The sequence below is a fragment of the Python bivittatus genome, unplaced genomic scaffold (assembly GCF_059951505.1).
Source record: "Python bivittatus isolate LINGU-HERP-01145 unplaced genomic scaffold, Pbiv_v1 ctg000610_np1212, whole genome shotgun sequence".
NCBI classification, from domain to species: domain Eukaryota; kingdom Metazoa; phylum Chordata; class Lepidosauria; order Squamata; family Pythonidae; genus Python; species Python bivittatus.
The window spans coordinates 7,444,871-7,472,055 of NW_028277088.1; the positions used below are offsets into that span (position 1 = coordinate 7,444,871).

At 38.7% G+C, this 27,185-nt stretch overlaps 1 protein-coding gene across 1 annotated transcript in view; it reads left to right on the forward strand.

Moving 5' to 3' along the window:
* The window catches only part of DPP6 (dipeptidyl peptidase like 6), a 324,662-nt gene that overhangs the window by 200,104 nt on the left and 97,373 nt on the right, over positions 1 to 27,185 (forward strand). The window contains exons 4-6 of the mRNA XM_088150386.1: positions 8,050 to 8,144; positions 9,622 to 9,696; positions 24,912 to 24,964. Coding sequence (XP_088006512.1) covers positions 8,050 to 8,144; positions 9,622 to 9,696; positions 24,912 to 24,964 — 223 coding nt within the window. The remainder of the gene's footprint in view (positions 1 to 8,049; positions 8,145 to 9,621; positions 9,697 to 24,911; positions 24,965 to 27,185) is intronic.

The following is a 27,185-nucleotide window of genomic DNA, read 5'->3' on the forward strand; positions in this document are numbered from 1 at the left end:
TTTAAAGCTTCTTTTCCTTCCTCCATTTCACATTAAGGAGAAAGAAAATGAAAGAAATTGAGCAAGGAGTTCTACAACAAAGGACAGAGACTCAGAACATAATGGCCCGCATGGACAGAGAAATTAAATTGAAAAGATTTCAGGTGCCTCTAAGAATTAAAAGCTTGTAGCGTTATAACAAACTGTATCTTCTGCAGACTTGCTGCCTAATACTCATGTGGTAATTTAGACCAAAAAAAGAAACTGGTGTTTATTTCTGAGTTCCCGCTCTCTGGACTGAACACATTTTTTTTTATTCTCTTCAAAATGCACAGAATGGACAGAATCGCGAATCTTATTTGCAAGTGACCCTGCTTAACATGAGTGTTGCAACGTCTCTCCTTCCTAGCTAGACTAGCCTGATGCAACTGTCTATTAAAGATAATATTAAAGAGAAAGCAATCGTCTTTTATCATTTCTGGCACATAATGGCCTAGCAACCCCCTACAAAGGAATAGTTGGTGGAAGACACGGCACTGAATTACAACTCCCATCATCTCTCACCATTGATCATGCTAGTGTAGGGCTGCTGGGAGTTATAGTTCGGCAATATTGAAAGGGCTACATGTTCTCCTGCACTAAATCTACAGCATCACCTGCTATTCCTCACCGGTTCTTCAATTCTGCAAGATTATTGTAATGGTAAGAAATAGGACGATGCAGCAGGTAATCATTTTCTGGGCAGACTTGCTCTTGATGGCAGAGGTGACATCTGTGAAACTCCTACTACTCTCAGGTCTCAAGCTGAGAGAAGTTAAATCTCTTTGAAAAAGTTGTTGTCATACTACTAAAAGAAGTCCAAGATGTAGTAGGAGAAGGGCTGAGAATGACAATGGAAAAGGGGAGGACTGAGAAATATAAACATCTTTTTCATGGAGTTCTTCATGTGCTCCCTTGAGATGGGCTCTCTGGCAGAAACTTTGATGTAGGCATCACCTAAGCTGCTGTTGTTGTTCTTCTCCTCCTCTTCCTCCTCCTCCATGCCTTTGAGTCAGTGTTGACTCCTGGTGTCTGCCTGGACAAGTCCCTGCAGTTTTCTTGGCAAGGTTTTTCAGAATTGGTTTGCCCTTCCTGCTTCCTACAGCTGAGAGAAAATGACTGGCCCAAGGTCATCCAGCTGGCTTGGTGCCTAAGGCAGGACTAGAACTCACAGTCTCCCGGTTTCTAGCCTGATGCCTTAACCACTACACCAAATTGGCTCTTCTAAATAAGGAAGACAAAAACATCTATGGTGTCCTGTTTGTGGATACAGTGTGGTTTTCATAGCCTAAACACGTTTCTTTCCATTCTTTCACTATCTTTTCTCATTTTTATTTACTGATTTTGAATCATTTCTGTCATTTTTTTCCAAGTACTTCTGGCTCATATTTCCTCTCCTGATTTGCTGTCTGACTATTAGATGAGGTTCTCTCTTTCTCCTTCAAAGTTTTCTCCTTTGCTGTCCTGTGATTTTCCCAGATGCTGCTAGTCTCTTATTTTTTTATCCTAAGCTTTAGAACCACAGTTTCCCATGCAGACCTGGTCATACCATTAAGACCAGTGACAGGGAGTGTGAATGAGGGGCTGGTAGCATAGTCTTCCTGTGGACCCCCAAGCAAATTTGCTGAACTCAAGAGAAACAGAAGATGCTGAGACCAGAATCAACTCTCAGTCCAGTCAGCCTCTTCTCCTAGAATGAACAGCTGCTCACGTCCTGTTCCCAGGGTTCATCTACATCCTAGTTTAGATTGTAAGCATTTTAGGGCATCTCTCTAATGCACCATGCGTAATAAAAATAATATCTACATTAATCATTGCTGGTGTTTAGTTTATTGTTGTGTTTTTAATTTTATACACAAGAGAATTTGTAACATTTAATTTTCTTAGCTCCAGCCACTCTGATATTTTCAGCCCATGTTTCCTCTAGTCCCAACCAGGGTTTATGCTTGCTAAGCCGTTCCGCAAACATCTGTCAACAGGAGCTGTATGAACTCAGCATAAGGCTTTTGTTATTGTTAGTTTCCAGCATGATTTGGTCATAAAATTATATTGTTCTCATCTACCTGTCATGGGCTTCTTTAATACCACTCCAAAAATGCCTTTCTAACTACCATGGCCTCCATTTTGTGCACCGTTTATATTCCATATGAGATTATAAGAATTTGCAGGCAAATGGCTGAGTTGTTTTTAATTGGTAAAGTTGCTACAGATTCCACCAATGAAGCCTGCTCAAATATTTTGCCCAAATGGTTTTATACTATAAGTGCAAAATGATGTGCTGTGAATATAAATGACTAGATGTGAGCACCAGAAAGAACTTATAACAGTGTTGAGTTAATCATTTTGTCCATGTCTACTCAGAGTCTATATCTTTCTGGGTCCAGCCTGGGTCCAGCATCTTTCTGGGTCCCACCACAAGATGTGCTGCTGGCCAATGTGGCCGGCTTCAAAAACAGGGTTGGATCAATTCATGAAATCAATTCAATGGCTATTAGCTCTGATGGCAGTTGGACTGCCTCTGAAGGCCATCTACTGGGAGACTAGTTGGCTTCCATGTATGGTTGGTTGGAACAAACTGCTGGACTAGGTGGGCCAGGGGTCCAATCCAGCAGGTTACAATTTATGTCCTTATGTTCTCCTTATGTTCTATGTTAATTACCATTTCATCTTCAAAGCAAATACGGGAAACTGTGTAGAAGAGATGCAGTAAGATGTTGATTTAATCAGTGTCAGAGCTTTTCGGTAGGTCTAAATCAGAATAGGTGATCTGGTGTCCTCTAAATAGTTTGGTCTGTTGGCTAATAGAAGAAGATTGCAGGAGATGTAGTCATGCAGGATACAGGATTGTAGCTTGGGGAAAATTCAACAGAGTGCTTCAGTTTATCAAGTTTCAGTCAGATCACTCCACTGAAGCAGGTTTGTGGATCAAGGATCTACTGTTTTGAAGCAGTAGATCAAATCAGGTGACTTCAAAGCATTTCCTACTTTTTCAAAGCATTTTCAAAGCATTGTTATCTTTTTTGCTGCTTCTGGGACCATCAGAGACAAACTTCACTTCCATATACAGAGAATGCTGAGAGGGGTTGGGTCATGTGATGGCTTATGTGACGCTGCCATGAGCACCTGACCAATGAGATTTATTGAAAAACACCTCATTAAGTGCTTTTCCTATCACAGCTCTTCCAGTGTGGCTAACATTCCTTTGGGCATCATTATGGTTTGGTTTGGTTGTGAACTGCCCAGAGTCCCTCCTTGTAGGGGAGTTGGGCGGTGATATAAATTTGATTTTATAAATAAAATTTATAAAACATTATAAAAGTTGGGCGGTGATATAAATTTATTTTATAAATAAAATAAATAAATCATTATCTTTTCAGCTTCTTTAACACAGCCAGCCACAAACTGTAACTTTGCTCTCTCTTGTGCTAATGGAATGTTACATTCCCGTGCTGGCACTGCTGAAACACCTGGGCATTAAATTTAGCCCTCCCCATTCTAAATATGGACTTGAGGCTGATCAGTCCAGAATGCAGTCTTGGGTCAAACTTACTTTTCAATTCTACCTGATTGGGGCAGGATTAAATCTCAGCAGTGGGTCAGTAGATGCCAGGGCAAACGCTTATAGACAGTAGTCCATACCTTTACTGTTACAGAGTAGAGGTTGACAAGGCTACAATGCCACTTACTTTGGGCCAGCCTCTTTCTATGTGTTCAGCCTATCACTGTGTTGTTCTATCACACTATGCCTTTTGTCCTTGCCGGGTAAACCAGATAGGAATCATGACCAGATGAGCTAATTCCACTTTATTGTAAAGTTACATTGACAGAATCGTGCAAGCCTGAAAGAACAATTCTCCCACCTTCTCCTTTACAGCCCGAGAAACTAGGGAGGGTCCCTTCTGAGCCTCTTGCCCTTCCCATTATGCAGCTGCGGGCTATGCTGTCCCTTATCTGACCGTTCCCTCAGCAGCGTCTCTTCACCCCATTTCCCAAGGTCTTTCCCACATGCCATTAGAATGCCAGCCTGTAGAGAGTAAGGAAGATGACCTTGACAGACATAAGCAAGCTCCATTGCCAGGATGACAAAGGGTAAAACATATTTTAGTCTACAACAGATAGATAATATTCAGAAGAGACTCAGATAAACACCTCCCTAATTCACTGAACCATAATTAGGAGGAGGAGGAGGTACAACACAATCAGACTCGCATGATTGTCTTATAGCCAATCTCAATAATAGAAGTTTTAGCCCTCCAGCAGTACTGATTCTTAGGCTGGTCTACTAGTGGGGCTAATACCACCTGCTTCTGCTATCTAAATAACTTAGAGTATTGTCAGCAAGCCAGAAATCTGTCACAGTTGAATCTCACTGCTGATCTCACTCTTTCCCGGGTTTGTAAATCTGGCCAGCTAGCTATGCCAGCCCTCCTGTCACCCCAGATAATCTAATGATCAGCGGCAGCACCATACTGGCAGTCACTAGTCATTCTCCATCGTGCCAAGCCTGCCGTCCTAGAAACGCATGTGGAAAAGGAAGGCATTAGCTTTTAAGCAGATTTTGAAACAGTAGTTTGCATTCATTTAGCATAACATAGATTGTTTGGAAGGTTGCTGTGCTGTCTTTTCGTCAGCTTTCATCCCTGCCATAAAAGAGGTGCAGGGGAAATATTTCAACAAAAAAATTGCTGTGAAACCCTTGAAGATATCCAGCTGAAACTAGATGATGTCCTCTAAAGTATCTTCCATCCCTCCCTCTGGTTTTCCATTCCTCCAGATATGAAGCAGCCACAGAATGATGCTTCCCCATTAGAGCCTAGGGAAGAATCTTTTTCTAATCAAATCTCAAAGCCCTTTGAATCCAATTGGTTTGCCCTCAAATTGCAAATGCAAACAGACTTGTGACCTCTTTGAACCTCAGTCTCCAACTGGACTTGAATCAAGGCTGATACAGGCCTACTAGGTTGCCCCTCCAGTCTGAAAAATACATTCAGCTTGGTCAATAGGGTGCTTTGCAGTTCTGCCACATTTCATTGTCAGGCATACAAAACAGTCTGTTTCTTATAATGTTGCTCAAGGTCTTCTCATCTTCTTCTTCAGAGGAATAACATTTGTAAGGAAGGAGCAGAGATAATATTTGCATGGAGGCAGCAGGAAGCTTGCAACCTGAAGAAAACTTGAATTAATTCTTGGTGTCCATGGTCTCTCACAGTCTATTCTGTTGGGAGCCTTTCCCATACCCATAATTCGCTTCATGCCACCATTAAAAGTTGCTAAAGAAAAAGGAAACATTCTGTCAGGAACAGAACATGGGAATGCACTGTAGAGTTGCCACATTTGCAGTCTTTTCATCTTTCCCTTCTGCCAGCAGTCCTACTTAATGGCCTCCAGAAATCCTTCTCCTTGGAGTGACATTCCATAAACAAAGACCTGCCAGCATAAGGAAATGCTTCTCTGCTATGTATGCAAAGAAGTACATTCCAGTGGTAAAAGCACATTCTGATGATAGATGTGGATTTTTTTTTTTTTAATCCCGGAACTGAAAGTGAGGAAAACAGTCAAGTCAAGAGCTTTTGTGGTATGCTCCATACAAACGGGAATAAATAACTCTTGCTTAAGGAGGTGGGCATTTGGAGCTCAAAATAGTTGCTGGAGAAATTGGAAGCAGTAAAAAATGAGATTCAGTTATGACCTTTATCAGCTCTGATGACAGCTATAAATCAGGCTGAAATTCTCATCAGCCTGCTGGACAGAATTCATTTGCAGACAAAGACTGCTGTGTTGTTTTCTGTCTTTGATTGAGGGACGCCCAGTGAAAATGAATACGGCTTCAATAATATGAATCACACATTTCAAAACACAAACGGAGAGCTATTATTCATTGATTCTGAGGACTGAGATGATTACAGCACTTGGAGACTAGCAAAGCCTTATTGTGTTTTCCTTTGGGTCATGAAGCCAATCAATTTTGGCTTCTTTAAAGCAAGCCAATTTGCTCTTCATTAAATTTCAACCCTTTGCTGATGACGTGTATTGACTGTACCAGCAAGACTTACAGCCCCAACCAATCAATGCTGGTTTAATTTTTTTCGCTTTTCACCTTATAAAGGTGGGATAGGATTATACATTATTAACTTCTCAGAATCAGTGAAATCTTTACAAAAAGTTCTCTATTTCTCAGGATACAACAGTAGGACACAGAGTTTTCCAGTCCAAGTGGCTGTCCTTCACTTTTGTATAACTTACAGGGTTTACACCTAAAAACAGCCATCCCCACCTTGGGCATCATCCTGATGTGTATGAACTTCAACTCCCAGAAGTCTGGAACCACCCATAGCCTTTACTATGAATTCTGGGAGTTGAAGTCCAAACATCTGGAGGGTGCTGGGATTAGGGAAGGGTATTTTAAAAAGTGAGCAGTGCTGAAGTCATAGGTGAGGCCAGGAATATGATTACACCATATGCATTAAATAATTAAGCCCAATACATGAACAGACTTTGGAGAGTTTTGGGATCACAGCCAGAACGAGAACCATCAGGTACGTACTATCAGTTGTTCTGCGGGTCATCAGATCACTTTCCTAACATTTTTGATAGGCTTTGCTACACAATATGAAATGACCAGGTTTTCTACTTTCTTTTGGGCTAAAAATTAAGATGTTGTTAACATTAACTCTCATTTCATTTCACATTCTATTTTCCTGTTTCACTTCAAATTGGTGTCAGTTTAAGAGTACCTAACCAACTTTGGTTTACCTCAAAATAAGTAGGGTTGGGCCTACTTAACACTAGGATGGGAAATACCAAGAAATCCTAGGGCTGTATACTTGACTGAGAAGTTGAAATAAATCTTGGAAGAAGGCAAAAGCAGTCACTTCTGTAGTGTTTTCAAGAAAATGACATGGACGTGGATGTCTAGTTGCCAAGAGTTGAATTTAACAGAAGGTAAATTTACCTTAATGTCATTTATTGAGAACTGTCCCTTTTTGTCAAAAGAATCATAGCTTTCAGTTGCTTGGAAAGAGGACTTACTGCAACACAAGCTTCATCCTTAGGTGCAAACATTTTCTTCCATGAACAAGAATGGACTGAGAGACCAAAATTCAAAGCACCATTCCACCATGATCCCTTGGGTTCTTGACATATAAATATAAATATTATGTGTGGATCACTATGTAACTGTTCCTCTGATATATTTCAGTTTAAGTGATCTTGAATCAGGCCATTGTGGCTGATAGCTTCATAGAAATTCACCCAAATAAAAATAATGCAGTTTCTTTTCAAATGTTCCAAAGGAGGTATAGCGTGGTATTTTTCCTATGAGAACACATGATAAAATATTTTGATATAAAACACTAATTTTACATAGGATTGTAAAAACTTGACAATATATTTCCCAAACGTTATTTTAATTGTCCTGATTCCATGTAAAAAAGAACCAATCAACCAACCAAAATAATTGCTGTGATGCTGGGTAAACAAAACAAAACACTAACCAAAGCTTTAACAAACAGATAAAGCAATTTGGGAAGTATGTGTTGATGGAGGTGAGAGGTAATGATACGTTTTAAAAACTAAGTTTTTAAAGATCTGATTTAAAATATGTAATCTAACCCTTTGCATTTCTGATGCTAGCTAAGATCATGAAATCTGAAGATACTTCTGTACCTTAGACATTATCCAGTGCATTGTGAAGCATTCTAGGCATAGTTTAGATCTCTCATTAGCCTGGAATGGTGGCTGGTCCTCTCAGAAACAGAAGAAGCTGATGTGCTGGTTCAGAAAAGTTGTGTATTTAGCCAAAGAATTCTACTTTGCTTGGTGATGGCTTTTCCCAGTGTCCAAACATTCTTACCTCTCTTCTGTTTTCTGATCTCCTGTGTTAGAAATGGCAAGTAATTAATGTAGACCTGGCTGTTTGTTAAGCTAAGCTACATGTTCTGCTACTGAGCTGTTGACCTCTCATAATAATCCTCTGGCCCACTTGTGATAGATATGAATCACACTCTTCTTTTGTTCTCTCTTCTCTTTTAGATACAGAATTCATTTATAGAGACCGGAATGGCTCCGTGATAGTGCACAATGTGGAAACAAACCATTCAGCAGTTTTAATAGAAAACAAAATAATTGTGAGTATCTTCTTTTATAGGTTAAGCAGTTTCATGTCTGACTGTGATGGAATGGAATTATGAAGGCCAAGCTCAGGGAGATAAACATTTTCTTAGCTCGCCAGAACTGCATGGGAGGAACAAGAGGATGAGACTGGCACCTCCCTGAGGAATTCACACTGTTGTGGCTGGAGGACTTTGGGAACTGGGGTTTTAGTCTGGGAAGATTCTTGGTAGAGGTTGTAGCTAATAAACATAGCTGGACTGAATTGGCATTGTCTCTTGGAGTTCCTTGGGCTAGGCCTGACACTGACTGGCTCTCAGGTTACGAAATAAGACAGTACCTTCAATGTACTTGCACAGAAGTTGACCATTCTGGCTGAAACAACACTGAAAAATACAAAAAAAAACCCACATGTTTTACCAAGCTGAAGTTGAGATTTGTGAGTATTCTTGGCCAGACACTTCCAGTAAGCAAATCGTGTGGTTCCCTCTCACTGTAAAATGGAGAGCTGGAAACCAATAATAGGATAGGATAAGAAAACATCTTAATTTATCTCTAAGAAAAAAGGAATAGGTACATCTCCTTCCACCTGTTTTTCTTGATATTGCAAGTTACTTTCAAAAGCAGGGTCCAGGATACAAGCGTGTCTCCAGCTGAGGGCTCAGCCTAAACCCCCCAACCTTAAAAAAAAAAGACTTAAAGGATATATTTCAGCTTTTTCCCTGCAGAAAGGATCCCTGGGCAGATTATGATAAATTTTGCAAGAGATTCACGGATACATTATTTCCAATTCAGTTAGAAACTAGAATGCCTCCAATTTTTTGCAATATTTATGTTACTAGAGTAGGGAAAGACTACATAGACCAATAAGTCTAATCTTTGCTCAATTCCAGAATCCAAAAATAAAGATTCCCAGAAAGATGGTTATTCAAACTCGCTTGAACACATCCAGGAAAATTATCCACCTTGCTAGATTATTGGTTCCATTATTGAACTGGTCTTCCTATTAGGAATTATTTCCTCACATTTCACTGGAATCTCCCCCTGGCACTTAAGGCTTTGATCTGTGTCTTACATTCTGGGACAATAAAGAAATGATTGTAGCCATTAATTGTATGGAACATTTCCTGATCAAGCACTCCTGCTGTCTAAAAGGCACACTTTTCATATCCCTTTATTTATTTTCATATTTAATTTTCTCTGTCTACCTAGATTTCACACCTTTATCTCCCACATCACAGGTCCTATGCCTTGTCCATTAAGTTAAAGGCAACAATATGAGCCAGGTCTTTAAAATCTTGGTTTTGGCAGACAGTTATACTGCCAGGACTTTAAATATAAAGCAAATATGTACTCTTTTAAGACAGATCAAAATATAAAGCAGATATTTACAAGTTTGAGGAAACTTACCAGTGCGCTAGGCATGCTGTAAAAGTTATACATGCATATTAAAATGTATTTATTTGGGGTGTTGGGTTTTGTTTTATTTTTCAGGTGTCTATAAAAGCTATTCAATATGATGTTTCACCAGACAGAGAATATGGACTTTTTGCTTATGACATTGTGCCGGTAAGTAAGTAGACTATATTTATTTTGACTTTAGTTTATGGTGTTTTCTTGTCTTGGTGCAATGGGTACAGCTTTACTTTTCCCACTTAGTGGACAGAAAGATTCCTACAGAAATGATAAATCTTGAAGTCAGGGCTTCTTTATACATAGTTGAATTTCATAACCTCGTGGAATGGAAACAGAGGGAATAACAGCAATACTGTGACAAGGGTGGGTTATTATTTGTAAAATGAGGCATCTGTAGGAATGAAAGATAAATTATTTTGAAAGGATGATGTATTTAAGAGGTGGTCCTATTGTTGCTGTTATTTTTGCTGGAGCATCTGCATGCACACCAGCTAAAGGACAATTTAGGAAAAAATATAGGCATATCGTTGTTGCTTGGGTATTGATCACTGTGGTGGACTCAACTAGGTCAATAAGTAGGAATGAGTACCAAAATTGCACTGTCTGCTGGGGAAATTGCAGAGGTACGCCCATGAAGTTATCAGGAGTTGAGTTCAACTTGAAGATTTTCTTTACTCTTCAATACCATTTATGCCACCGCTGATTTTAGGATTAGATTTTGTAGACATGATGAGAAATCCCTTATTTACCCAAAGGAGTTGTGCTGCCATCTATCAAAATGTAAAGGGTAACTATGGTAGACAGAGAAGTTGTTGGTCCTTCAGTTATGAAAACTGAAACATCAGTCCACAATCTATTGCTTCTACATGGGAACTTCAGTTCCAGATGTTACACCAACATAGCCATTGGCTGGAGGATTATGGGAGCTGAAGTCCAACTCCCATAACTCAGAAATTGAACTTCCCTAGATAGACAAAAGCTGCTGTAGAAAGATGACTTTGCTGCAAGAACTTTTAATCTTTCTTTATAATCTTGTGTAACTTACCAAAACTTTCTTAATCATTATAAATTTTAACAGAAGGTAAATGTCAATGCCTTTCACTGCTGAAATAGCTCATTAATTATAATATATCTCTTCCCAGTGTCAGACTTAAGGTTGAACTATCAGCATGCATTAATATTCAGTTACTCAGACGTCCAAGGAATTTAAACGCAACAATTGGACCAACAATCTTCTTGGGATCATTGTCTGCAGAATCTAAGCAATTTATATTCCAAACAGAAAAGGAGAAGGGGAAGAAACCTAGATTATGAGTTTCTTGAAAATGGTTAGTTAAATCTTTGAAGGTGAAGATATGTGGAATTCTGATAGACTTTCCGTTTCATGCATAGCTGCTTGTTCCTCTCCGTTAGCAGCTGAACTGAATAAATTATGCAAAAGAAGCAGGTTTACAGTTGAAGAAATGCTAAAAGAGAATGTGATACAGAGAAAAGTTCACAACAACAGTGCAGAATATTCATCTCCTTTTTCATAAATAGTAAAGAAATTCTGCAACCTAAGTTGTATTTCAGAATTATAGAACAGAAATTTTAGGATAGAAGGGAATGGGTTCAATTCAGATAATCATACTCTGAGTAGAACTATAGAACTCCATGGGATCTATTTTTTTGTAATAATTTTTATTGAAGATTACAATTAGAAAACATAAGAACTAATACAAACTACAAAAAGTATAAGAATGAAAAGAAAAAATAAAAAGTGTAGAAAAGAAAACAAGAAAGTGTATAAAGAAGTAATTTCCCCCTTCATCACAACAAGTATAAACAATTTTAGTAACTTGTCACCATCTCTTAAAATACGACAAATATTCTTTTCATCCCATATCTCGTCTCTTAACTATAAACCAAATCCAAAAGTCTTGTCATTCATTCCTTATCAGCAAAAGTCCATTAAAGGTTACCAGAAATAACTACATATCTCTTTTAATCTTGATCAAATAAACCAACTCTATATTCCTTCCCTGTAATTTTAACAATCTTGGGTTTTAATCCCTTCAAATAATGTCCTAGAACTTGATTTCTTTCTTTCTTTTTTTTTTCTTTTTTGTTCCTTCTCAGAGAATCCTTCAAAACTTTAACAGATCTCTTTTGTACATCCATTAAGAAAAGGTTCTCCAAATCACTGTTCTGGTTTAATACTTGTATGTCCCATTTAAGTATTAAGACATCAACCGGTTTCATTTGTATGTCCTGTATATCATCTTGTTCCATATCATTCTTGTAACTTGTCATATTTAAATCCACATTCAGATCAATTCCAGTCTTATCCGTTACAGCTTGTTCTTCTTCTGTGACATCACTATTATCTGGTATAGCTTTTCTTCTTCTGTGACATCATTAATACACCATCTATTTATGGTATCAGACATTCTTAAAAATAATTTCTGAGTCCATTATTCAAAAATATCCTTCAAAACATCCACTGTTAAATTATTTTGCTCCACTCTTTTTAACAAGTTGAGTTTAAGTATTCTTCTCCTTTAATTATAATCTTTATTTTCTTCTAGTTCCCTCTAGTGTCCAACCTTCAAAGTCCCATCCTATCATATTCTTTTTTTCCAAAGAACCCAAACAACCACATTTTCCCACAGGAAGGATTTTTATAATTAATTTCAATTTTTTATTTCAAATCCCTCTGGACCCCTAGTCCATTTTTAACTTTTCAAAATCAATACTCTAAACACCCTTTTGCTGTTTATTCCAAAAAATAAAAATTTTCTGAATCCTTAAAATTGTATTTAAAACTTTTTTCATTAAGGAGAAGGAGATGCACCCAGTGAATGCAATGAAAACTTGCCGTTCTGAAGGGTGTTAATATTTCCAAAGAATTAAAAAAATAATTCCAAAGGTGATTAAGAAATGAGGCTCGGTTGAGCTTTTTGTCCATAAAAGGCTGCATTACAACTGTGAGCTTAGATGGTATCCCTCGATTCCCAGCTGCTGGACTTGTAAGCTGACCACAAAACCTTGGTACCTGTCCGGAGCGCACTTGGGCAATATCATGATCTCTCCTTTCTCCAGAGAGATTTCGCCAGCAATCTCCACTATAAACACCATCCCACTTCAGCAGGGACATCTCTACTGCAAATTGTCAGAGTCTGCACACTCAATTTTTAACATGTTTTCTACTGGCTTTGAATAATAGCTTGCGCAGGTCCTGACACAAATGGCCAAGGAGTATTTGAAGGCCATTAGGTTGAATCCGTGATGAATCCAAATTCTTCCCAACTCAGAAATGTGGGATGAGGACTTAATGGTTTTGTTGGGGCCTCCTACTGGATTCTCTTTGCCTGGCTTAACTTGGTTTCAGGATTGTGGGCATCTCCCTAGTCTGACTGGGGTGAGGGTGTGGTATAATTTGGCTCCTTCCTTGTAGAAGAGATGCTTCCATATTCATAAAATCTGTTTAAAAATCAGTGAGTGGAATAATAAATGCACAACAACAGATAGATTGTTCACATGGAATAGCCAGCTCTTAGGACAAGCAAATGTCCACCAGGGACTAATTGGTAAACAAAAGCAATTTGTTGGATTGAGGCAATGCCTCAGAGACCTTTGCAATCAGAAGTGGTATAGAAATGCTTATTAAATGTAATAAATGTCTGCCAAGAGGCTGCCTGATAGGCTCAGAGCTATTTTTTTTCCTAAGTAAATATAATAAACTGAACAAAACTCACCCCATTGGCTAAGTAAGCTTTGATGATTGTATTTGTGAATGGACTTGAGAGCCTAACACAGGCTGAATGGGAGAGAGGTGGGATAGGATAAATAAATTGATGGAAGTGAACGGGGGCCATTCACTGGCACAAAATAAGTCTGTTGCTGCATTCTGACATAAATAGATGGTGAGGTTTTAGGTCGGCCTTCTCCAAATCTGCCCTCTAACAGCTACAAAGCATGGGATCAAGGAAGGCTGTTCTTGAACAGTAGACAATGTGAATAAATATACCTTGGAAAGTAATGTCATTAAATAAAAAGTTTAATCTTCTACTGGAACACCTTGTCAACTGACATATTTCCATCATGAAGTCTGCATTTTTCTCTGTCCTGATCTACCATACTCTACTTATTCCTTTTTACCTCGGCACAATGCCCTTTTAAGTTTATAAACCGTGTTTATTATACAAATCTATAATAATATTAATGTAGGATTAGTGCTAGCTGTTATAGAACATGTTTCACATCTACGGTTCAGATGCTGCTTGTCTTTTTAAATGAAACCTTGTCTCTCTAAGAATGGATTACCTGGGGTAAGTTTCATATCCTTCAAGCACCATTTGTTTAATAAAAAAAAAAAAACCAAGTTTATGCCTTGCTGGCATTCTACGTTGTAAGAAAATGCAGCTCAGAATAATGTTCTTTTATTGCCTTTCTCTTGTTTTGGTGGTAGTTTCAGTTGAGTAATTGTAAAGAATGCAGAAGTTGTAGAAATTAGCCCAGGTTTTGAAGACTTGACAGCTAGTTGTAGAGCTTGGTTTGTATCACTCACTAAAATGCTCATTCTGCTCTGAATTTCTGCCAGCCCCTGTTAAAACTATGGAGATTTTGTGGATAATATTAAGAAGACAGACATCGGTGTTTTAATGGAGCCACTCATTGGATGGATATTAAACTGTCTTGCCAAAGGACTTTCAAACCACATTCTGTGCTCAGACTTTTAACTGGGTATTATACAGATTAAGGAATGAATTTTAAACTGCCCGAGTAAAGAACTACATAGTCTCCGTACTAGAATCTATGGATCCGTGAAGTGGTATATCTTATTTAAGCACTGTATACCGCGATGTAAAGCTTTATGATCATCAAAATTAACGACTGCCCTTTGTCTAATTCATAACACGAAAAACACCAAACAGTAAATAAAAGTAAGCAGTTTTGTAGTCATACAGCAAGGTGATAAACTGAGAATACTAAATTGCTTTCATTATAAATGGCTATAGAGCTACTGTGGTTGTGACCAAAATAAAAATTTCCCTGTACCTTTCTTGCATCAGTTTCTTGGTGTTGCTAGCTAGCTAACTGCAATTAACAGAAGCACACTGTCCTAGAATTGATGAGGACAATTCAGGTCATCAAGTCCAACCTTCTTCTCTGTACAAAGAATCCAAACCAAAGCATCCAGAAGTGATGGCACTCAAATGAAGAAGATCCCTCCATCTCTCTAAGTAATGAATTCCACTGTAGAGGTTACTTACTTTTATTGTAAGTAACGTTTTCCTAACATTTAACCAATCTGGCTTCTCGTAACATAAATCGTCCATTTCTTGCCATCTGGACTGACAGAAAACCTGTTGGCATTCTTCTTTGCCTCCCTCTTGGGTATTAAAAAAGTGCTCTCATGTTCCCCCATCTCAACATTCTCAGATCTTTCAATATTTCTTCACCGGATTTAATTTCTAGTCCCCAATTACTCTTGTTGCCCTGCTCTGCATCTGTTCCAATTTCTCCTATTCAGCTTCTAATCTACTGCTATTCAAAGATCTTCTTCACAAGCACACTCATCCAACAAGATCTTCTTCACTTTAAACACAATGACCTTGATTCCTATTCCTCAAAAAATGCTTGCATTTGTCTCTGCCTATTTTTTAACCTATCATTTTCAATTTTGTTTCTGTTTTGTTGAGCATTAGCTATCCAATGTTGTTGTGGTTCAGTCGTTAAGTCGTGTCCGACTCTTCGTGACCCCACGAACCCTATCGCGCCAGGCCTTCCTGTCCTTCGCTGCCTCCCTGAGTTTGCTCAGGGAGCTCCCCAATCCATATTGCAATTTGTAATAGGCAAATTTGGCAAGTGCTTCCTTCACCTCCTTTAAGCCATTAACAAAAATATTGAAGTATGCAGGGCCCAGGTCTTAGCTCTGTGGCATCTTACCCTATAGCTCACTTCAGTTTGATAAGCACCTATTATTAGGTACATTTTGAATATAATGTTCCAAATTTACTTGCTGTGCCTTCTGTCCTATACTTGTTTACTAATTAGAAGTTCACTGGAAATTGTCTGAAATCAATAAATATCATGTCTATAGCATTCATACAATCTACTAAGAAAGTTAGCAATTTTAAAAAATAAGAAGTAGTCAGACTTGTTTTAATCATTTTATTGTTTCCATGGTGCTTAGAGACTGATCACTTTAAAATCTGCTCTACACCTTCCCAGGTACTGCTATCAAACTGGCTGGCTAATAGCCCCTTGGATCCTCCATTTTCTCTCCTTTGAAGATAAGGACAACATTTGCTATCCTCCTGTCATCTGGGACATCATCACCGCTTCTCCAGAATTGATCAAAGATTGATACCTAAAGTTTCAGGCAGACCATCAGCAAACTAGAATGCAATTCATCTTGCCCTGGAGATTTAAACTAGTTCACAGTAAATAGATATTCTCAGACCATGTTTCTATCAATCTCAAGCTTTAGTTCTGCCCCTTTATATTCCTTTTCACATTTGTTTGATAGAATGAATACCTCCTTATTGGAGAAGACTGCAAAAATATAGGAAATGTTCTGCCTTTACTTTGCTTCTGTTACCATTTTTCTGTCTTTGAGTAGCTGGTGTGTGGATTCATTTCTCTTCCTTTTATTCTGAAAATATCTGAAGAAGCTCTTTTTGTTGTGCTCTGCCTCCTTTATCAATCTCTCTTCATTCTGAACTTTATCCCTTCTGATATCAACTCTATAATTCTGGGTTATCTTGGTGTTCTCTTCCTTCCTGACCTGTGTCTCTTTTCACCTCCTGTTGTAGCGTTACAGGGTTCTACAAGCCTGTAATTGAGATTTCTAGAGCTGATACAATAGATGTTAACTTTTTTATGCTTAAGGAAATTTGATTGCATATTTTCTTTTTATAAAGCAAAGAATTGATCTTTGATGTAAGTATGGATATCTGGAAAAGGCTGATATAAATATTATTTCCAACCCAGTCCATGCCTTCTCAGAAGTAAAGTCTCAAAGAGTTTAATGTTATTCCCAGTGAGTTTTTATATATCCCACCCAACCAGAGTTCAGGAAGACTTATCATATAAAGAACTGAAAGATCCTATAAATATCAGAAACCACTATAGAATCAAGGCAACTTGAACTCAAATCATCTCATGAACTTGTTAGCTGGATAATGGGATCTCTGTGAGGTTGAGATATATGAGAGACATTAGAGCACTGAATAATGGGGGACGTTTCTGTGTAGCCTGAGTGATAGTAAGGAAGAACTGACTTGTAAAAACCAAGCAGGGAATGTGATAAGTTTTAGTGAACTGGACTTTAGTAAACTCTTTTATGGTGACTTTTTAAATAGTTGTGTGCAATGGCAAAATGTTAAGCTCTTGAACCTCTTAGCCAAGGACTAAGAGATGCTAATCTTTGTAACATTGAATTGATTTTTATTCCATGTTGAGAGGGCATTTGTTCTCTCCAAAGGATACATTTGGAGGTAAATTTTACATATTTATTTGCATGGGAAAAGCTTTTGTACATCTTTCTTCAGTGTTTCTCAATCTTGGCAACTGTAAGATGTATGGATTTCAGCTCCCAGAATTCTAGGAGTTGACGTCCACACATCTTAAAGTTGCTAAGGTTGAGAAACCCTGTCCTACTTAAATTAGCTGCCAAGTTTTCCTCCTTCGCCCTCCCTCTACTTTCTATTGTGCCGATCCCCTGGGAGGCCTCTTGATTTCCTGGTTCACCCACCTGTAGAACAGAGGACCTGAGGCATTCTTCACTGCATTGAGTAGCTCCATGGATCTCTTTTCTCCATTTGTGCAAAGGGAGTGAAAGGCAGAAGAATTGTGCACACTTGCATTGGAGGAAGTACATTGCATTCTTTCTTTCATTTTCAATAGTCAATATTTCTTCTCTACAGCTTGACTAAGGTGACTTCATTTGACTTTGCAGACCTTTATCTTGGGATAAATTTAACTCAAAGGGACTTAGAATAAATATTGGTTTCTTCAGCTACTACCAGACAGTATAGCTGATCAGCTTCACAGCATAACAACTTTCTGTCAGGGATAGAGCATTGTTAGGCAAAGTCTCAGATAGCTCCAGGGCAACTCAGAAGAACATAAAAACAATATAAATCAGAAGCAGTAGCCATCCTAACTTTAGCCCTTCCTTTTCTTTCTTCTTCCACATTTTTCTCTCTGCAAGCATTGCCTACAGGTGCGCAAGAAGAATGAAGAAGTCTTTAGCTACTCTGCTGCATGTGCACACACAAAAAAAATGAAATACATCCTGTTAGTGATAGTGGGTGCTTTTACAGGGACCACAATTTATTCAGGAATAAATAAATAAATAAATAAATAAATAAATAAATAAATAAATAAATAAATAAAAGGCATCATTTAAATGCTCACCTTCTTTCAACAGTGCTAAATTTATGGGGTTTTTTTTTTTTAAAGGCTTGACATATCAGTTCTGTGCTAAAGAAAATTACAATCATTTGCATATTGCTAAATGTCAGCTTATTTGTAGCTCAGATAGTTTTTGTTTCTTATTTAAAGAATTTCAGTAGCTCCCCAACTCAAAACAATAAGATTCTGGCCAGCTTACAAAAGAAAACAACCAAAATAAAACCACATACACCAACACAATAGCAGTAATAATCACTAATACTCAACCTGGCTCCCATTCCTACCTTCTTTCAATGGGAATGTACTCATCCTGGCCCCAACTCTTGGGGAAATAACCACATTTTTAAATCTTCCTAAAAGCTAGCGGGGTCGGAACCAACTTTCCTCCCATTGAGGTTTTCCAGATCAGGAATAAGACTACTAGAAACTAAGCTTAGTAGAACATGGCAAGTCTGATTGTGTTTTTCCTCCCCTCCCTCTTATACCCCAGTGAGTCAGGGAAGAGCCAACTTGAGTCCCTTCTTAAGACTCTTCCCCTTCCCGGGACTTAAGGAAGACTTCTGATCTTTTTGTTTTTGTAATGGCTTCTGGATATTTCCCTCAAGACCACCTCCATGACTCTCTACACCAACTGAACATCATTGTAGATTATATTTACAAAGACTGAAAAGCAAAGTGCACATGTTCTCACAAAATAACTGCCTTCCCAGCATCTGGAATGTGATATTATTACAAATATAGTCAAGAAACCTTGCCTGGTTGCCCAGTTGCCACTACAGGTCAGCAATCATTTTTGGATAGTAGACATTGACAACGTCATGTTGTACTCCCCCACCACAAAATCCAGGGACTCTTTCTTACTTTACTTTCAAAGTAGGAGCAAATTCCTACATCTGTCACATCAAGCGCTACAATCTTTTTTACCTGTGGCATGTTACTTTCTTCGAGATAGGAATGCCCCCTCAACTGAGTCAGTGGTTGTCAGGGTTTCTAATGTCATCTAGAGCAGTGTTTCTCAACCTCAGCAACTTTAGGATGTATAACCTCCATGCTGGCTGGGGAATTCTAGGAGTTGAAGTCCATACTTCTTAAGTTGCTGAGGCTGAAAAACACTGATCTACAGCTACCTCAACAGTATTCCTGCAGTAATACAGAGGCTATAACACTTCTGTAACATATAAATTGCTGCTGGTTCAAAACCTGGCAGAAACAGGTTATTTTTCTTTCCCTAAGCTACTTACTTTTCCACTTTTTAAAAAAATAGGTCCAATGGTAGATTGTTTCATCACTTCTCCAGTCACCTGAAGTAAAAGGGTTTTACTCACTCAACCATTCTCACTGTATTTGATGGAAAAGTAATTGCTTTCCTTCAATATTGCATTTGTGTTTACTCTTAGTGGTATGAAAGTTCAGACTGTAGTTATTAATTATTTTATGGTTCCTTGGTACAGTTGGATTAGGGCGTGATGAACACATTGTTGCATTAAGTTAGCTGTGCATTTATTGGAAGAAACATGAAGATATAGGATTCACAAAGGATTGGTTGACAGGCAAGTGGCTGATAGCTGAAGAATGACAATAATGTCAGCTGGAGCTGGAACAAGGCCCCAATTTAAGTTTATTTGCTTGGCTTTATAAAGCATGGATGAGTGAACCCAGGTTAGACCAGCCATTTGCAACATTAGCTTGATACAGCTGAGGACACAAGGTAAGAGAAGAAAATGGATCAAGTGGTGCCAACAGCTAGAAATACCAGGAAAAAATTCCTCATTTCTGCAGGGCGAAGCATCAAGGAAGAACATTAATGTTCACACTAACTGGATCAGAGTTACATGGCTGGTATGACAAGCATGGGCCTGCCTACACATTGATCTTGTTGTCTTCTCCTCCTCCTCCTCCTCCTCCTCCTCCTCCTCCTCCTCCTCCTCCTCCTTCTCCTTCTCCTTCTCCTTCTCCTTCTCCTTCTCCTTCTCCTTCTCCTTCTCCTTCTGGATGAGAAGTTCTTAGAACAGGAGAGATTTTCTCAGGTTCCTTGTTATAGGAGGATCATTGCAGGGTGATATTTTTATCCACAATAACCACTTTCTTTCTCAGAAGTTGTGAACTCTTTAGGACAGTCCAATTTCAGAATGGTTGCTGCATTTCTAGTTGACTAGAACTTGTGCCAAAGTTTTTGTCACACTCTGACATACCAAAATTACTTTAGCCATTGATGTATCTCAAGCATTTGTGTAGCAACTAAGCAAGTAAGAACATTTGTGAAATCCTAAGGGACAACCTGGGTTGCAAAATGTCATCGTTCTTTTACTCCTGGTGCTCCTGAGCTTTCAGAATCATTCATCAGCATAATGCAGCTTAGTAGAAACCTGTAGAGATGGTTTTATAATGAGCAAGTATTTCAGTAGAAAGAACAGATTGAAATCATGTAAAATATATAGGAAATATTCCAGATTTAGCCAGAAAATACATACCTTTCCGCAGCTCCAGAGAGAAAAAAATTAATTGGCATCAAATATCTGCTCTGAGCATTGTAGAAAAACCTATTTGTAATGAGAGGTGGTAAGAGATCACCTCACAGTTTGCTATTATCAAGAGGAGACACTGAAGCTGATAAATGCCAAAGAAACAGCTTACTTGAAAATAATTTGTGCTGATATAAAAAGAGCACAGTAAGAAATTAGTCTGTGACTTAGAAAGGGCAAAAGGTTGTGCAGAACATTACAGTGGAGCCCCTAACCTTTTCCTCTGCTTTAAAGTGATTGGTGAGGACCATAATAAGTAAAATAATTGGATGGAATCCATAAGATGTTAAGTGAATATAATTTCCCGTAGTGATTCCAACGCCTCTTCAGCACATTTAATATTCTCCCAGATGATTCTTATGCTTATTTCAAGGTAAATGGAATAAGACAAGTGTTTTGGTTCTCTTAATTTGGCTTTTTAATCTATCCTGACTTTGAAAGCAACAGAAAATGCTAGGTGGATTGTATGCTTGTGTGCCTGAGTGATATATAATTAAAACATTTATTATCTCCTGGATTGACAACGTCAAATAAATGCTTTGCATCACTATTAGGAAATGCTTGGTCTCAAGCTTCATCTGAGTTCTAGGGGATAGGGACAAGAATTGAAGGTAAATTATGAAGCCGCCTTCTCCTTGAAATCTTACCGTTTGAACTGCAGCATGGGAAGGACCTTCAGAGGCACCTCAAAATTATCTTTGCAGGTGGGAGACAAAGAGCTTTAGGAATATCTGCATCAGGCAGGAAGAATGAACTGCTATTGTAGATGTCCTGCCCTTAGGACATCTTACAAAATGTTATGCTTGTCCTTCAGGGATGCTTTGAAGGTGACTTTTCATCTTAACACAATGTGATAAAGGACACACAGTGAACCAAAGGATAAAGCAGGAATCATTTTATAGCAACAAGCAGCTATTACAAGTATAGGCCTGTAACCCCTAATCTCCTAAAAACAAAGGGTTTGTGCCAGACAAATGTGTCATTAGGCAGGATATTAGTTGTGGAAGACTTACACACACCTGGTCCCATTGGCTTTAGCAGATCTCCATTCTAAGGGGAAGGAAATCCAGGGCTGGGCCTCTTCGATGATCTTACGGTTGTAGGCAGAGGAAGAAATAATCCACATAGGTCACAAGGGAAGGGAGCATCTCAAGGCTATGAATTCCTGCAAAGCTCCTGTATTTCCATCCAGGTTTTCTTTTCTCCATGCCATTAAAATGAAAGAAATGTTTCATTTTATGGGAGCTTGTGAACATTTGTGGCTTGCTTCTGCACTGAATCTGGGCAAGTAATAAAGCTAATTCAGAAGCAGATCAGTTCTAGTTCATTACTCAGTGTCATAACTGGGGTTTTCATTGATAATCAATCCTTTCAGGTTAAAAAAAATGAAAGTGAATGGAAGCAAACAACACCTGTTACTGTGCAATGAAAATGAATTCCTCCAATGACTTACTGATGGTCAGATGGACAGATGGAAGGTTTGATTGATTGAAGCCACAAGCCAGAACAAACTTGCACCATAAGGGCTTGATTATGATGCAACTTTCCACAACCTGGGGCACCCTTGGTATGTTGGACTACAACCACCATCATTCACTGTAGGATCAATGCTTGCTCTCTCTCTGAATGAGTATTTTCATCCATCACATCTGGAGAATGCCAAGTTGGTTAAGACTGCTCAAGACTGCAAAAATAAAATGAAACAGTATAATTACATCAGAGCTACCTGGTTGTACAACAAAGTAAAGCTTAAATGTTAGGTTCATTTACTTGGGAGTAAATCCTTTTATATTCACTGGAGCTTACTTCTGAATTGTTAAGTTCTGGCTTGTGTTGAAATGGTCATTCATTACATAGACCTAGTTTTTCTCTGAGATGGACATTCTCAACTCTAAGATGATTCCCAAATAATTAGCATGGAGCTCAAAGGGGACCAAGGTTTCTAACATATCTTTGGAAGTTTACTAGGTGGAAATGGGAAGTTTATGTGTTTATTGTTAATGCATGATAACATGTGACTTCTGTGGGCTTGTGCTTAGGACATATTGTGTGTTGACAGGTAAATGCACAGTGATGGCAGCAAGCACGCCACTTATAGCAACTTGATTGATTCACTGATTGATTATGTGCCATCAAATCAGTGTTGACTCTTAGTGACCACACCAAACTTTTTTCAGGGCAATCTGTCCCCAACCTGGTCTTTCAGATCTTCTAACAGTGCACCCATCACCACTGTTAGTCCATTGAGTCAGTCCACCTAGCTGCTGGTCATCCTCTTCTTCTCTTTCCTTCCACTTTGCCCAGCATTGTGAACTTCTCAAGAGAGTTGGGTCTTCACACATTGTGTCCAAAATATGGTAATTTGAGTCTGGTCATTTGTGCCTCAAGTGAGAACTCTGGAGTGATTTGTTCTGTGACCCATTTGTTTTCTTGGTTATCCATGGTATTTTCAGGAGTCTTCTCCAACACCAAAGCTCAAAAGCATCAATAAACTTTCTATCCTGCTTCTTCAAAGTTCAACTTTCATGTCATAGGAAAAACCCTTGCCTGCATGATTCTGATATCTGTAGGTTTAGACACATCACAGCTTTGAATATCTTTTCCAAATAGCAACATGATAACCAAGTCTAAATTAGTCTGGGCTCAGAGACATAGTCTATAAATGGTTTTATGTCAAGGGGTGATTTATCATTTGTACTTATTCCCCAGTTGTGTTGAGGCCATGCAGTTGTTTGATGAGGCCTCCTTCTTTGTACATAAGTGCAAAGGCAAGGAGAGGAAATAAAAATGTAATAAACCTTTCCATCACTCTTTTGTCTAGACCTTGAGAGCTTTATCTCTTTTCAGAACAATTCAGGTCTGGAACTGTGATATTTACCAGAAGATGATTTGTTTTTTTAGTTGTCCATTTAGAACACATAGAACTGGACATGTTGACATTATTTCTTGCAATCTAGATAGTTCAGTGGCACTGTTAGCAACAAATGTCAAGATTATGTGCTGTGGCAATTAAACATGAGCGCGTTTCCATGACCACAGGCTCTGGCACGATGCACACTAAAAGTAGTGAAAATGGACAACATTCTAACATCTCTTGCGCAGACGTTCTTTAGAGAGAGCTAATTTGCTCCCTGCAGTTCCAAATCAGTGATTCACTTCAGTGTGTATTTTCATCCTGTTAGAGAATGGGAAGAAGAAGTCACTGTGGCTATATAAGACAGCAGAGCAGAGACTGATCTCTCTCAAAGCAATTTTATAGAACCATTTGAGGAATACCTGTATATTTGACAAAGTCAATGAAAAACCCGATCCACATAACATCGAGAGTTACCATCTTGGATTTTTTTTAATGTAACAGCAACAGTGCCTTTCTAATAAACTCCTGACTACAACATGGTAAAATATAGACTCTTACAGATATTCTTACAGATATTACAAGGATTCAAGTAACCCAGAAAATGTGGAATGAAGATGCTGAGATATTGTCATTAGCGATAGTTGTTCACCTGCATAAAACTATAAAAATCCAGGTGCCATTAAAGTCACATTTTAAAATAATAATAAGAATGTTCATGACTAATACAGGTTTCTTATGGGTTATTTCGAACTACGTGAAAAATCCTTTGATATTTATTTATTAATTTTGATTGTTTAATATTTAAATTATTTATTTGAATAGAATAAGCTCCTTCAAATGATTTGTCTCTCCCCGAGGACTTCAGTGAGGACGAACATCTAGTTGGCAGAGTGGACAGCATTTTCTCTCCCTTCCCAATGCTAATATCATCTTCCTTTTCATTGCATCCTCACAAGACTTGCCAGATTTGATTTCTTGGGTCAAAGATTTATGCACTGGCTTTCTATAAATTGGTATGCCTCACAGTAAACAGGAAGCTCAAACCCAAAGTTCAGGAACGAGGGCTGACACAGTAAACTCTCACTCAACAACAGGAAAAGGACATTGTGACTTTTTCTCTGGTGTTAGCAAATTAATGCCTGGGTGTATTTACAATGGATAAGGACTGTGCGATGGGCTATTTCCCTGCTGACTCTAGTTATAGCTGTGAATGCTGCCTCTGGCAGACTGCAGTGTCCTCATTACTGGTTACTGCAAATTTAGCTCTTGCTGGGTGCTTGTGCCCCAATATCATCAAAGATCTGGTCTCCATAGCAATGAAACAGAGCCTCAGGACTCAGCAAACCTCCAGCCAGGTGCAAGGTGGAAAGATCTCACAACAGCAGAAGGTGGATTAATTCACCCTTCTATCTTCTACAGCAGAAGAAAATGAGTTTTTATGTCTTTTCCCCCTTGATAAATGCAACTGAACCTGGGGGTTTTTTTTGGTTTTTTTTTTTTTACACTAGGTTTTGAGCAATCATCCATGTCTTGACATTACTAATCCCCTTTTTTTCTCCCTCTCTCATTTTGATTTCATTCTGCAGGTGTACCGGCATTCCTATACTGCTTTTTATGTCCTCAGAAAACTGCCTAATGGGTAAGTGATACAATGAAAACTCTTCATGCCATGCACAGGCTGTTTGGCTTACGTGGAATAATTGGGGAGGGCAGTCCTAGATATTGAGCACACGGCAACTATTCCCAAATTCTAACCATTAAGCAGAACTTATAATAAAATAACGAGGTTTCCCTAGAAACAGGGGCAGCCTTGTGGAGGGTCAAAAAAGTCAAAGGGGGGGGGCCACGACTGCACATCTTTTTTTATACACATTCCAAGGTTCATGGTGCAGCTTCAATCATGCAATTATGGCCATCATATTGAGATTTTTGACACCTCCTACAGGAATACCACTGCCTTCAAAAAATGTTCCTATAGAGTTTAACAGTTAATGGCTTATTCTATAGATAGCCTCAAAGTGCTCTGCTATGTACACTAGTCTTGGCTACCACACATTCCATTGTTAAACTGAACCTTTCACTCATGCAGGAAAAGCAAGTTTTTTGCTTAGCTCGTATTATATGAACTCAACCAGCATGGTTAGCAAACCACGAATTTTGTCTTAGTGTGTTTTGCAAACCCAACCAGTTGTGGCTTTTTCCACAATCCATGCTTAAACAAACTCGACTTAACCTGATGCATAAATGTAGCTATTGAGATAAGACTCTGAAGAATTCACTTATTGCCTTCTCTTGTTATGAGAGAGAAATCTCAGCTGGTGTCTGGACTTCCTCCTTTATCACGTGATCCTGTGTCGTCTGCAAGTATCTGTGATAAAGCTGATCTCAGACTGGGCCTGATCTGTCTTCAAGTAGATAAACAAAGGGATCTGCTCTGCATATAGTGGGCCAAATACATGAGAAGCTAATACATAGATGCTGTGCCACAGGGTTATTTTTCCCAGGACCAGTCCAGAACAGATGACACTCTTTAGGGGAAGAGACCCAAAGAGACCCTACTCTTCTAAACCTTACTGGATGGACAGAAGCCCATGGGAATAGGGGGTTCTGTAGAGGCCCAGATCCTAAGACAAACAGATTTTTAAAAATGACACCCAGCACCTTGAATGGCACCCAGAAGGTAACTGGTAACTAGTACAACTCCACAAGTAGAAGTATTACGTAGGAATACTTAGTTGCTCCTGTCACTACACAGGATGGTGCATTCTGGACCAACAGAAGCTTCCAGATGGTTCTCAAGGGCAGCTCCATGTAGACCACACTGCAGTATTTTAAACAAGAGAGAAGAACTACTACAACACAGTGCTTGTTCACAAACATACCATGATCATTTGCGTGATGATGTCATGATGCATGTGACATGATTGTGGCTTACTCTAGATGCCTGTGTCATCTTCAGGGAGATGGTCATCTTCTCCGTTGTGGTCCCTGTCTTTGAAACAGCTTTCCCCCTGAGATTAGACTGTCCCCCACCCTGTTGATTTTTCAGAAAGCTATTAATATGTGGCTATTCCAGAGGGCCTTGGGAGCAGAACCACTCTGAGCCAAGATACCCCCCATTATAGGTATGTTTGGCTGTTCCTCTGGAGTGAAGGTTTCTTCTAGGATGCACTTCTTGGCTGAAAAATGCTGAAAAATATATATCTTTCAGGGTAAATATATATACAAAGTGTGTATTTGGGCATAAGGTACATACAAAAACACCTATTTTGTGAAAAAAAGAACAGCCTCTTTTCAAAAATATGTCTAAATTAAATTTAAAATATTGCAGACTGTTGCAGGGGTGGGGCAGAACATGCAAAAAAGGCACCAAGCAGAATAATCTGATCCATCCATTAAATGCCTGCGGTTCAGAACTGGTCTTCTACTTCTAGAACTGCTTTGGCTTGGCACATTTTATTAAAACTCAGTTAATTATGATCAATGGCCAAACGTGATGAGAAAATCCATTTCATCTGTATTGCTACCAAACCAAATGTATATGGGCTTTTTAATCATCCACCTTAGCATTATTCTTAGCAGCTGTGCTGCCATCTGTAACCAACACCAACATTTTGCAGTCTGAGAGCTTTCTAGCCTTTGGAGTGAAACCAGTTCCACTCCACCATCATTATCCAGAAGAACACCTTTCATTATTCTTATTTTTGCAACAGGACAACCTCTTGAATGTCCCTGTTTTCAGCAGCAGATGTTCAAATTAGAGGCTTATTAGCAGAGCTGGAAACAAAACCTCTGGGTCTCTCTTTCCATTTGCTTTTCTGTTGTTTTCCTAAGGTTGGGAGTGAAATTCAGGTTAAGCC